The sequence below is a fragment of the Saccostrea cucullata genome, unplaced genomic scaffold (genome assembly GCF_032062105.1).
Source record: "Saccostrea cucullata isolate Sc308-1 unplaced genomic scaffold, CSIRO_AGI_Scuc_v1 ctg9209, whole genome shotgun sequence".
Lineage (NCBI taxonomy): Eukaryota > Metazoa > Mollusca > Bivalvia > Ostreida > Ostreidae > Saccostrea > Saccostrea cuccullata.
This window is the reverse complement of record NW_026929782.1, coordinates 21,727-34,512: the sequence shown is the minus strand read 5'-3', so window position 1 is coordinate 34,512 and position 12,786 is coordinate 21,727. Positions and strand designations below refer to the sequence as shown.

Sequence of the window (12,786 nt, the reverse complement as noted above, 5' to 3'; positions counted from 1 at the left end):
CAGGTATTTATTGGCTTAGAATCATCAAACTTTGTGAGTTGATGCATCTTGGGTTTTGGGAGAGTGACGACCAAAAAGTAGGTCATGGTGACCTGCTTTTGACATTTCATGGCTTTATTTTAAGTACCTCCGGTACTTATTGGCTTAGAATCATCAAACTTTGTCAGTGGGTGCATCTTGTATTTCGGAGAATGTCGACCAGCTAGTAGGTCACGGTGACCTACTTTTGATATTTTATGGCTTTATTTAAGTATATCAGGTACTTATTGGCTTAGAATCATCAAACTTTTTCAGTTGATGCATCTTGGGTTTTCAAGAAACGCAAACCAAAAATTACTTCACCTTGAACTACTTTTGACATTTTATGGCTATATTTTCATATCTCCAGTACTGGTTGACCTAGAGTTGTTAAACTTTGTCAGTTGGGGCATCTTTGGCTTTCGGAGAATGTCGACTACAAAGTAGGTCACAGAGACCTACTTTTGAATATCTCAGGTACTAATTGGCTTAGGATCATCCAACTACGAGGGTTGTCCGTAAAGTTCGTGGACAGGCTCAGAATTGAATAAAAATTGCGTCATTGATATCTATTATTAGCATATTTTTAATCTTTTACTAAATGTGAACTGAGAAATGTAAAATATGATTCAATTTCAAATGTTTAATTAAAATTATGACTTCATAATAAGACTTGGTATGGAGACCCGGAGCACCGCAAAATTTTGATTAAAAAATTATTTATCACTTTATAAATTTCATTTGTATTTTATAGAATAATGCAGAAATTTGGATGACTTTTACATTATGAAGTTGACAAAAGTTATCACTTCAAACCTGCAAAATTTGAACATTCAAAGTTGTAAAATGGCTGAGCAATCAAAGTTAGAACATGTTAAGACGGATCGGAATTGTTCAAAAAAGGGAGGTTTTCGGAATAGGTGGAGCAGTGAGCAGTAAAAATTCTGCGTAGACATCGGATAAATACATACAGAGACCAATACATTTTGTAAACAACCGGGAAAAACTTAGTAAAAGAAGCTGTACATTAGCATTTAAGTGATATATAATATTTTCGGACGGAAGGAACAGTTTACAGGATGACATGCGTGAAGGAGAACCACCATTCCGAGATCGCAGTGCTGTAGAAAATTAACTTTGCAACGTGAATTTACCTTATTTCCATTAATAAAATCGTTTTTACACGGAGAGAGGTTAGAGGATTGCAGGATATGAGACAGGCATTGTTAAATATTATTTTAATATGAAACATGAACATTTTTTGCACATATTCATGACTGGTCAAAGCGACATTAGAAATGTGTTGAGTTAAACGATGACTGTATTGAGAAAAGTTACATGTACTCATATTATGATTTTGACGTCGGTTAACGTAAAGAATTTTCAGTTTAGTGCTCCGGGTATGAGTGCGTGTCTTTTTTTAATCTGATAAAAATATAACTATTTGTGCTTTGTTTTTGTTGAAAACTTGCATGTTAATAAAATGAAACATGAATTTAATGAAAATAATGGTTTCATATATTTTATCAATTTTGTCAGTAATTAGCAATGTTGTCCACGAACTTTACGGACAACCCTCGTATGTCAGATGATGTATCTTAGGTTTCGAAAATTGTCTAATAAAAATTAGATCACAGTGACCTACTTTGGACATTTTATGGCTATATTTAAATATATCGAGTACTTATTGGCTTAGAATAATCAAACTTTTTCAGTTGATGCATTTAGTGTTTTTCAAGAATGTAGACCAAAAAGTAGATCAAGGTGACCTACTCTTGAATATCTCGAATACTTATTGGCTTAGAATCTTCAATCTTTGTCTATTAATGCATCTTGAGTCCTTAGAAAACGTCAATCTTAAAGTAGGTCACTATGACCTACTTATGGTTTTTTTTATAGCTTAATTAAAATTTCTTCAGTCCTAATTGGCTAAGAATCATCAAACTTTGTCAGCTGATGCAATTTGGGTCTTAGGATAAGGATTAGAGTCTTCAAATAGAAGTGATAGGTTGTACAATTTATCAGAAGAGCGATTCAAGGCCCTTGGGCCTCATGTTGCCAGTGGAGGGGTCTCTGTATGAGTGAAAAATTCTTAAGAAAAATGTGAAAAAATCTCATTAAGAACAGCAAAGCCATGATTAGTCATATTGATGTGAAAGCATCCTTAGATAGTTAAAATTTAAGTTTGTTCAAATCATGACCCCAGGTGGTAGGGTGGGGTACAATGGTATATCAAAGTTTTCCATAGGAATATATAGGGAAAAATATTCTTCTTCAGAGCAGCAAAGCCATGATTAGTCAGTCATATGGATATGGAAGTATTTTGATTTAGTGTAGGTTTAAATTTGCTCAAATCATGACCCCTAGGGGATAGGTTTGGTGGAACATTGGGGGATCAAAGTACATTTGTAGATCAACATATAAAAGAAAAAAATCTGCTGAAGAAAAACAGGGCTATATGTTGACTCCAGTTAGCGATGTGGCCTATGGGCCTCTTGTTATTTGCTTGTGACAGTGTTTGGCTTTGATTGCTTTCAGTGGAATACTTTGGGGTTACTTTGAGAAGTTTAAGACCACAGTACTGACAACACTGACAGAGTTTATCCAGATCCTGACCCAGGAGCTTCATAAACACGGTGTACAACCCAGCAGTACACAGAGGGTACAGGCCTACATCTTAGACAATGCAAAGCATCAGGTCAGTCAACAAAAATGAGGGAGAAGATGGGAGTCCTTTAACTTTTCACATTTCCAACATTTTAAAATAAGGAGAAATAAATGTGTTTGTGAATTACTTTAAATAAGTTTATAGTTGAAATAATTCTTGTAGTTGACAGAGATGGTGACTGCTCTTAAAGACTTTGTGACAGAGAGACAGAGGGATGCCAATCGTGTTCTGACACCTGTAATTCAGGTAAGCTGTTTTATGAAGAGTGTTATGGAAAATACTCTCAAGGTTACTGGAGTAATTTAAGGGTCTGAAAAATACTCAGATATGACTGAATAGACTCCAACAGGAAAAAATAGGAAAGAATGAACAGAAAACCGATCTTTCTAGATGGCTATGAACATTATTTATATATAAATATTAGATGAATTTATATCTATATCCTTTGTTATACATGTATATTCATGGTAAAGAATTTTACATTAATACACGTATAAATTTAAATAAATTGCTGTTCCAGGAGAACATGGCTCTAACCTACGAGGCTTGTGCGGCAGAGAGTGGACCGGGAACCTACCAGAGAATGAAGGACGACATGGCCGCTGGAATCGACATAGGGAGGTACTATATGTTTGATGATGCCTCGCGCAACCTACTGCAGGAGTTGGAGCAAATCAAGGTAGGTGGATTCCTGACATAGCTTTGATAAGATTCACCCCGTACAAATACTGACTGTGTTAAATTTGGATTGAATGTTTCCATTGTGTTTTGATTATATAAGAAGAATGGTGAAGTGCATGTAATGTATAGATTCAAATAACATCTGGTTTTAAAACCAACTGCCTTTTAAAACAGGTAAAATAAATCATTTTAATAAGAGGCTTTAAATTAGTAAAATACAAGTACAGTTATAAATTGTACATGAATATTTGCCATGGCAATAAGCAGGATACTTGTGTATTTATGAAGTAAATTAACTTAAGATGAAAACCTCTTATTCAGGTTCAGGTAACGGAGATAGTACGGGGAGTGTGTCGTAGTCTTTGCTCGACTCTACAGGTGGCTTTTGAGCCCCTTTGGGAGGCCCCTGGGACCTGCCTGGAACTGAGAGACGTACTCGTACCATGTAAGGAAATAAATAACATCAAAATATTCCAGCACAGCTGATACCTTCCATCGCAAGAAATGATAAAGTGTTCTCTTTCAACCAAAACACACACATTTCTAGTTACATGTTCCTGTATGTTGTTGTAGGTGTTCGGGAGATTTCACTCCAGGTGCGCGCCATAATGGAGGAGGCCGGAGTGAGGGTACCTATAACTACTACAGGGCCACCTCCTGTCACAACCACTAATGGGACTCCTGTCCAATCAGAAGTCACTAATGCACAAGGAAATCAGGTTTGTCTTCCAAAATTAATGTATTAAATTTCATATCCTGTTTGAGATCTCGATCATTACAAATCTGTCAAACATTGTGAAGAAGTCAAGATTTCATTCATGATAAGGATGTATTTTGCTGATCAGGTGTCAGCCATTTTTATGAAACATTTCTAGCGTATATCTCATCAACATATTTATTTATTCATCTTGTTATTCAAAGATTCCTTTGATTTATTTGACAAAAAGCAAAGCTTCCATAACATTCTTTGAAAGATTAATTTGGTTCTGTATATCCCTAGGATATACAGAGAACAGCTGGTAACTCGTTAGAATTGCCATCGAGTTTTGTTCTTGAGGAACTTCAAGCCGGATCATCCGATTCAGAACTTCTCACCTCCATCAAAGTGGAACCATCACTAAGTGTGCCCAAAATCAAGAAAGAAATGACAGGTAATGACATTACTCAGTGTAGAGAAGGTAGATTCGTGTTTAGTAATCACTAACAGAAGGTCTGAACCCCTTATCTTTAAAGGCAACACAAGGTTCATTTTTCATTAAAGTTGCTTGCATTGTCCAGTTCTGGATGAAAAATTATATTTCTTGTTACTCTTGAAAAAATAATTTTCCATAGAAAGTTTAAAAACTTTGGAGAAATATTAATGTACATGTATTAAGTAAGTATAAGAAGGTGTAATTGTCAAGTAAAATGAAAAATAAATTAGAGAGAATGCATGTGCAGTGACTTGGTAAACAAATTTCACAATAGAATTCACACAACACACGGTAGTCCTAAATCTCTGTCTCTGGGTGTTTAAATAAAGGCTAAACATGTCCAAAAGCACCAAATTACTGATTATACCGTTTTTCTTTTCAGTCTCTACCCAGAATGCCACACCTGTCCGATTCTCCTCTATAAAATCTGAACCCTCGTCTGGAATACAGGTTTGTTGTTTTTGTGGACACCCCGGGACTAACCCTGGTGAATGTGATAAGTGTCGTGTCCCCCGACGCTCCCCCCAAGGTGTCCTGTTCAAAGGTGTCCAGTTCAGGTGTTGTCGGTTTTGTCATCGGATGGGAGAGAACGTTCACATCTGTGAATTCTGTAAGCGGTGTCGTCGCTGTTTGAATGTCGTCACATCTCCCAAGCAGCAGTGTGAGATCTGCCAAGGTAACAGTCTTATGTCAGATGTCAAATGATTTAAGTCAGCACAAATTATATTTTGTCAGTTTGTTCAAAAATGGTGTTCAGGTATAAATTTTGAGCCTGTAAGTTATCACAAAAAACTTGTGAAATTACTTTTAATTTAGTTCTTCTAAAACACACCAAAATCAAAAAAAAGGAAAAACATTCTTATTTCAATTATCTTTGGAAAGAAAAATATGAATTAAGACATGTGTTTGCCCTATTCTTTACGAGATTTATAATAAGTGATCCCATGTTTTTTTAATTATTAAAGCTCCAAGATCAAGGAATCCAGGATCAACTGGCAAAATTTCCACAAATCATCAACATGTGTCCCAAACCATCACCTCTGCTAATGTTCAAACAAATAAACCGTCCACTCCAGCAGGTGCAGATCGTAACAATGTGTCCTCCACACACCCACCAAATGTAGTTCACCCACCAAATGTTGTTCAGCACAATTCCTTCCCAACTAGCTCATCTTACCTAGTGATGTCTTCCATACTTCCACCCAATGTTGGTCAAACCTCCAGTAGAGCTCGCCACCCATCGACACAAACCATCAGTGGCAGAGGTCAAGGTTACCATGCAGTGCTTACAAACAGTGGCAGGGGTCAGGGTGACCATGCAGTGCTTAATACATTAAAGAGACTAGCTGATAAAGTGAGGTCACCCAAACATCAGCTGTCTGCTTCCCAGCCTGTCCAGCAGGGCAGAAACATGACCCCTCGTTCTCAGGGACCAATGGTGTCACAGACAGGTAGTCTTACTCCACGGTCGAGGAATGATGGACGAGTTAGTACGCCGTATAGCAGACTCAGCAGCAGCCAACCATCTCATCAGAAAGATCAGGAACATGCCCTCAAAACACCCTCCAGAGTGCCAAAAAATTGTAAGTACCGTATAATCCCTATTAACCGCCCCGGGCGCTTAGAAAATTAAAAAAAGGGGGCAGTTATTTTGGTATTCTCTTTGTAATATTAACATATCTTAACTTCAAAAAATATTTTGAAAAAAAAAAAATAAATTCAAAGAATCTCCAAAATAATGTCTAACTTTACTTTAAATGAAGATAATCCACCCATAGTATGCTAAATGAATCATTTTCCACCAAAAAATTTGATAATAAACAAGTTTCATTTTCAATTCCTTCAAATTTTTTGCAGACTTTTGATACGATTCTAGTCTTTCTAGATGATTTTAATCACTGTACAGGGGGCCCTTATTTCCTGACAATTGAAAAAGACCTAAGGGGGCGCTTATAGGGGTAGGGGCGGTTAATAGGGATTATACGGTAATCGGTAATTATAATATGAAGAAAATAAGCTATTTTTATATGTATATTTATTTTTACTCTAAAGGAAAGAATAACCACTAAAAATTATTTATATTAGTTTTTCCCATTTAATCTCAATATAGTGAAACACAATTATTTTTTAATGTATTATAAAGTGACAATTTGTAAAAGTGGTGTTTTGAAGGAAACATTGCCTAATTTAAACTCTACATATTTTTTATTTGATTCAGTAGGATTTAAGGACATGAGGAACAATCCTTAAGGGGAGAAAGAATGGATTTATGTAGCTGAAGGAGAAAATGGATGTTGTATAGATTGTAATGGATGCCACAGATGTAGTGGAATTGGTTGTAGTGCTTCAGGCAGTGCTTTTATACAGATGCATTTTTATATCTTTTTTCAGTCATAGTAAAAAAAATTATGCCCTGCTACAAACTCTTTGAGCTATATTGCTGATTAAATTTGAATAATCTGGTGCTTTTATATTGTAAATACTGCTTAATTTTGATGTTTTTTTCTTCACCTTTTAAATGTGTCGCAATAAACTTCATTTTGTTAAATTCAGAGAATCAATTATTAGAGGTCTGTAAATTAAATACCTGGAAGTGGTTGATATTTGACTTTTTTATGGTTTATATTTTTCAATTTTACTTTTAGTAAATGGCAACTGTATTAAGTTAGATCAATGTTAATGATCTGGTCATATTTTTACCATCCAGAGTGTTCTAACAAGACTATTGTAAAGAATGGCAATTTAGTTTATAGGAGTTGAATTGAGTTAATTAGGATTTACTTTGGAGAAATGAACTAATTTTTTGCATTTATAAATTAAGTTTACCTGTTTGCAATCTATTTTTATATTTTATTGTGCATATTTCCATAAACTTTTCAATATTTTAAACTCTGACACATCAAATACAATCTTGTAAAATTTGGTATATGGTATTTATGGACAGAGCATTAAGAGAAATTTGTGAAGGGAAATGAGTTTGATGAAGCAATTTTTTTCAGAAATATAATTTTTTTTCATCATGTTTATAAAGAACGAGTTCAGACTCCTTTTCTAAAAAAAATTTAATAGATTTTACATTTATTTTCGTATCATTTCAAGAATGGAGTCTAACTCAATAATATTCAATTTTTTTAAAGCACCAATATACCCATTTTCAACTAGATATATGTTAAACTGTCACCCAAGAAAACTGATTAGCAATTAATAAGTTGAATAAAATTAATAAATGAATTGGGTTAAAAATGACATTGCTGACAATATTGGTTCAAAAAATATATTTCTGCAAACAAAATGTCTCAGAGAAGGGTAATATCCTCACCTTGTTTGCCCTTGTTCTTTAATTCAGTGTCAAAATATTCTGATTGGAACATATTTGCCCTGTTCCCAAGGTTGCATTTCATGAATTAAGGTGAAATTAGACTGTATCAGTCATGTTGATTGTGCTTTTTCTGTTGGTGTAGAATGGTTTATTGTACTTTTAGTAGTAAGTACATAACGTAATATCCAAAGTATAACTACTGGGATCCTAGGTGTTATACATGCAAGTCAAAATCTTACATGAGTGTGTCAATTGAAATCGATCTGTTTTATGTTTTAATGTTTTATTCTGAACAAATGGCTTATTTATGAAAATATTTCATGCAGCTGCCCTCTATGAAAAAAAGGCTAAAATTGTTCAATTGAAAAACCAGATTTATTTAACAGACTACTTAAATTGGATGAGCTAATTTAAACATTTTCCGAAAGACAATGCTAAAACTTGCGTGAAAATTACCTTGGGTAATATTCATAAAATGTGAGTTCAGTACCAGTAACAAGGTCTCTTTTTTGAAATCTAAACATCAAGAAGTAAAACTTTTAATTGTAAATTATTCATGAAGCAGGATGTTTCATTTATTCTGTAGAGAAGTTTAGATCGGGTGAACTTTGTAGCCCATAGCTCTTGATGATATGTGAATGTAGTCTCTATTTCCTCAAACAGTTAGAAGGTTGTAATTTTATTGGACATGTTACTGTTATGTACATATTTTCTAGCTAGTTTCTGTTTTTCATTCAATATGGATGGTGCTTTCATTTGATTGTGTTCTGTTAATGCAAGTGTAAGAGTCAATCTGTTCAGTGTTATAAAAATCAAAAGATTGATATTGCTCCATGTAATCATTCACTTTAACTAATAGTTGTAGGAAATCACTATGCTTTTTCAAGACTTGTTCATATGTTTTATATATTTTATGGTGCTATTAACCCAGATGATTAAAACATGTTTACTAATTTTTGTTTATTATGAAAAAGGGCATTTTAAATACTATATATCAAGTACTCTCCATGGAGAGGTCAAAGGTGAAGGAGAGTGCTTATTGTCTATATGTAGTACTCTCTGTGGAGAGGTCAAAGGTGAAGGAGAGTGCTTATTGTCAATATGTAGTAATCTCTGTGAGAGGTCGAAGGTGAAGGAGAGTGCTTATTGTCAATATGTCAAGTACTCTCCATGGAAAGGTGAGAGAGAGTGCTTATTGACAATATGTCAGATTCCCATGGAGAGGTCAAAGGTGAAGGTAGCTGCAGATCTGTAGCTCTCCAAAAATATCGATAGACCGGAGAGCTACAGTGCCACCCATTGAAAAAAAACCGTATATTTATTGCGCACAAAAAAGTGCGCTCGATTCTTGATTAATTTTTCCAAATTCTTACCTCCATTGCAAAGAATGAAAGATTTCAAAAAATTACTCTCTCCTCTATCAAGTTCTCTCGTAGTTGACATCTGAACGAAGCACATTGGACTGAATTATCTTTGAAACCAAAATGGCAGTTAAAAAAAAGCGAAATGTCGGATGATTGCAATATCAGTGCCAGGAGGACTATTAACAACAATTATGAGGAATGTTTTGTTGTGGAAAGAGTCAAAGAATATGTTAGGAACACACGGTTAGTAATATTTTGAGATTACAGCTTTAAAAACATGGAGAAATAAATCGAAAACCGAACGCATTTTTTTATGCGCAATAAATACATGTATACAGTTTTTTCAAATGGGTGCGGTCTGTAGCTCTCCGGTCTATCAATATTTTTTTTTCGGAGAGCTGTAGATCTGCAGCTAAGGTGAAGGAGAGTGTTTATTGTCAATGTGTCAAGTACTTTCCATGGAAAGGTGAAAGAGAATGCTTATTTACAATATGTTAAAGTACTCTCCATGTAGAGGTCAAAGGTGATGGAGAGTGCTTATTAACAATATGTTGTACTCTCCATGGAGATGTCAAAGGTGAAGGAGAGCGCTGAATGTCAATCAGCTTCCACGGGAAGATCGAAGAAGAAGGAGCGGCGGCTTTTGTAAAAGAGGTCAAGCTTAAGAGAGTGCTGACAATTGTTAATTAATCCAGCGCTCTAATGAAAGTGAAAGAGTGAAACATATGGAAAGAGCGAAGAGTATCAGATTAAAAATCTTTAAACTAATGCAAACAGGAGCAGAGTAAACACGGACCTCCAAAACATTAGAGGTGCCGTGTGGGATTAGGTGCCATGGAGGAGTGAGCATCCCATGCCACTGGTCACACCCGCCGTGTGCTCCTTGTCATGATCAGGAAATAACGGAAAAATCCGTCTTCAATTCAGTGTATAAATAATGGACTAACAATTAGTATGAAAAAACGTCAGCTACATTTGACACCATGATAATTATTTTGCTGACAAAGTCATTGTATCGACTATAACTTGCGAAATGATAAATTAAACGACAGTACTTGTCGATATTCGTAGACTGTTGCCTATCGAATTGAAGTGAGATATATAACTCCGTACTGCAAAATGATGAAGCAATATCGCCGCTTAAGTAAGTGAAGTTGACTGATAGAAAAGTCATCGCATTACCATTCCTTAATTAATGTAAAAGCAAGAGATGTGTCAGACTCTGCTGTATCTTTTTATCTCAAGCTCCCCAGGATATCGTATCGATATAGGAATGGAAATTACCATTGTTAATTCGACAGTACGTCGTCGATATATCTAAGTGTCGAGTTGAAGGCCACAGCAGGTGTTTTCTTCTTAATTTTCACGCATAAGATTTTGCACAAAATTTGCCTCATATGAATATAAAAATAGGTCTGCTAATAATCCATGGGGATTCCAATAGATTGTTGGAAGACCTGGTTACAAAAACCACAGAGATATTGTTAATCAGAAACCCTGCAAGCATCTTTTTATGTCATCTTTGGAGTTTTTGTGTGTGCAAGCAAAATGTGTTTTAACAAAAAAACTGTAATTTTGCAAAAAGAAATTACCCATACTCAGGTAAGTAAATTTACTCAGTTTCATTTTTATTTGAAAATACAGCTGTCAATTTCAGAAAGACTGCACTTTAATTTATCGTGGGGAATGGTTGTGCAAAAAGTCGTTAAGTTTTTAAGCTGTTGATTTTGGTAAAATTTTGCGATTCCAAATTGTCCACAATTTTCTTTGAATATTTGAGTATCCACATTCTCATAACACTTCTGGAATATATTGTTGCACAGTACTCTTTAAGTTTCACCTACACTAATGTTAATATCTTAGTGAGGAATAAAGAAGCAGCCGGTTGAACATTTACTGGAACAGGCTTAGGCAATGTATCTTTGTAAGGATTCATATGAAGTTAGTACATTTTAGTTCTTTGGGATATTAAAAATTTTAAGTGACGTAGTGGATTGTGAAAAATTTCTTCCTTAAAGCTGGTTAAACCGTCACGATTTTTGCTACGATTCCACACGACTGACAAAAAACCATAAATCGCCTGCATCGCTACGTTAGCCTAGCATTTTTTTGACCGGAGGGTGATTTTTTTCCAGCGTATCTCACGATAACTACTACGACGTCCGCTCAACAATGTATGAGGCTTATACGACAACAGCAACGAGTTTTCGCGAGTAATGTACCAACAAAAAGACGATAAAATAACGAACACAGTACTATCCTTATAATCTATAAAGCACAATGAGTCAAACGATGCCTTGAGTAGATATATAGAGTGCCTTGTCATATTCTGCAATATTCTGTTCCAGTTCCCCAATATTGCAGCAGATGAAGCCTCCGCACGGTAGCTACTGCAATAATTATACAACTTCGAAATTTCAAGCAACCCTCTCTCTATATATCTACTCAAACCAAGTATATTCGTAAGAACTCGTCACTGTTCGTGGGAATATCGTATAGGCACCGTACAGACTTGTAGGTATTCGTAAGAGCATCGTTTAAATTCGTGTCTTATCGTATAAGGATCGTACTGTGTTCGTTATTTTATCGTCTTTGTTCGTACATTACTCGCCAAAACTCGTTCTGTTGTCGTATAAGCCTCGTACATTGTTGAGCGGACATCGTAGTCGTATCGTGATACACTGGAAAAAAATCACCCTCCGTCAAAAAAATGCTAGGCTAGCGTGGCGATTGTCGGCGATTTATGGTTTTTTGTCAGTCGTGTGGAATCGTAGCAAAAATCGTGACAGTGTGACACGGCTTTTAAGGAAGAAATTTTTCACAATCATACGTCACTTTTGAATATTTTTAATATCCCAAAGAACTAAAATGTACTAACTTCATATGAATCCTTACAAAGATACATTGCCTAAGTCTGTTCCAGTAAATGTTCAACCGGGCCTCTTTCTTTATTCCTCACTAAGATATTAACATTAGTGTAGGTGAAACTTAAAGAGTACTGTGCAACAATATATTCCAGAAGTGTTATGAATCAGATGTGGATACTCAAATATTCCAAAGAAATTCTGGACAATTTGGAATCGCAAAATTTTACCAAAATCAACAGCTTAAAAACTTACGACTTTTTACACAACCATTCCCCACGATAAATTAAAGTCCAGTCTTTCTGAAATTGACAGCTGCTTTTTCAATAAAAATGAAACTCGTAAATTTACTTACCTGGTCATTGGTAATTTCTTTTTGCAAAATTATTTTGTTAAAACACATTTTGCTTGCACACACAAAAACTCCAAAGATGACATAAAAAAGATGCTTGCAGGGTTTCTGATTAACAATATCTCTGTGGTTTTTGAAGACCAGGTCTTCCAACAATCTATTGGAATTTATGCCATGTTATTAGCAGACCTATTTTTATATTCATTTGAGGCAGAATTTGTCCAAAATCTTATGCGTGTATTAAGAAGAAAACACCTGCTGTGGCCTTCAACTCGACACTTAGATATATCGACGACGTACTGTCAATTAACAATGGTAATTTCCATT

At 35.1% G+C, this 12,786-nt stretch overlaps 1 protein-coding gene across 1 annotated transcript; it reads left to right on the top strand.

Moving 5' to 3' along the window:
- The first annotated feature begins 2,873 nt into the window (after positions 1 to 2,873).
- LOC134282181 (uncharacterized) lies at positions 2,874 to 7,347 on the top strand. The gene is made up of 8 exons (XM_062764619.1): positions 2,874 to 2,932; positions 3,207 to 3,365; positions 3,689 to 3,812; positions 3,941 to 4,086; positions 4,368 to 4,518; positions 4,943 to 5,236; positions 5,526 to 6,143; positions 6,779 to 7,347. Exons 2-8 carry the CDS (start codon positions 3,213 to 3,215, stop codon positions 6,808 to 6,810), a joined length of 1,518 nt encoding a protein of 505 aa, XP_062620603.1. The 5' UTR covers positions 2,874 to 2,932; positions 3,207 to 3,212; the 3' UTR covers positions 6,811 to 7,347.
- The last annotated feature ends 5,439 nt before the right edge of the window (positions 7,348 to 12,786 follow it).

Excerpts from the sequence above, each read along its gene's own strand:
- LOC134282181 (XM_062764619.1), top strand. The coding sequence starts at position 3,213 with ATGGCTCTAACCTACGAGGCTTGTGCGGCAGAGAGTGGACCGGGAACC. Across the intron at positions 3,366-3,688 it reads AGGAGTTGGAGCAAATCAAG|GTTCAGGTAACGGAGATAGT; the intron begins GTAGGTGGATTC and ends CCTCTTATTCAG. Across the intron at positions 3,813-3,940 it reads GAGAGACGTACTCGTACCAT|GTGTTCGGGAGATTTCACTC; the intron begins GTAAGGAAATAA and ends ATGTTGTTGTAG.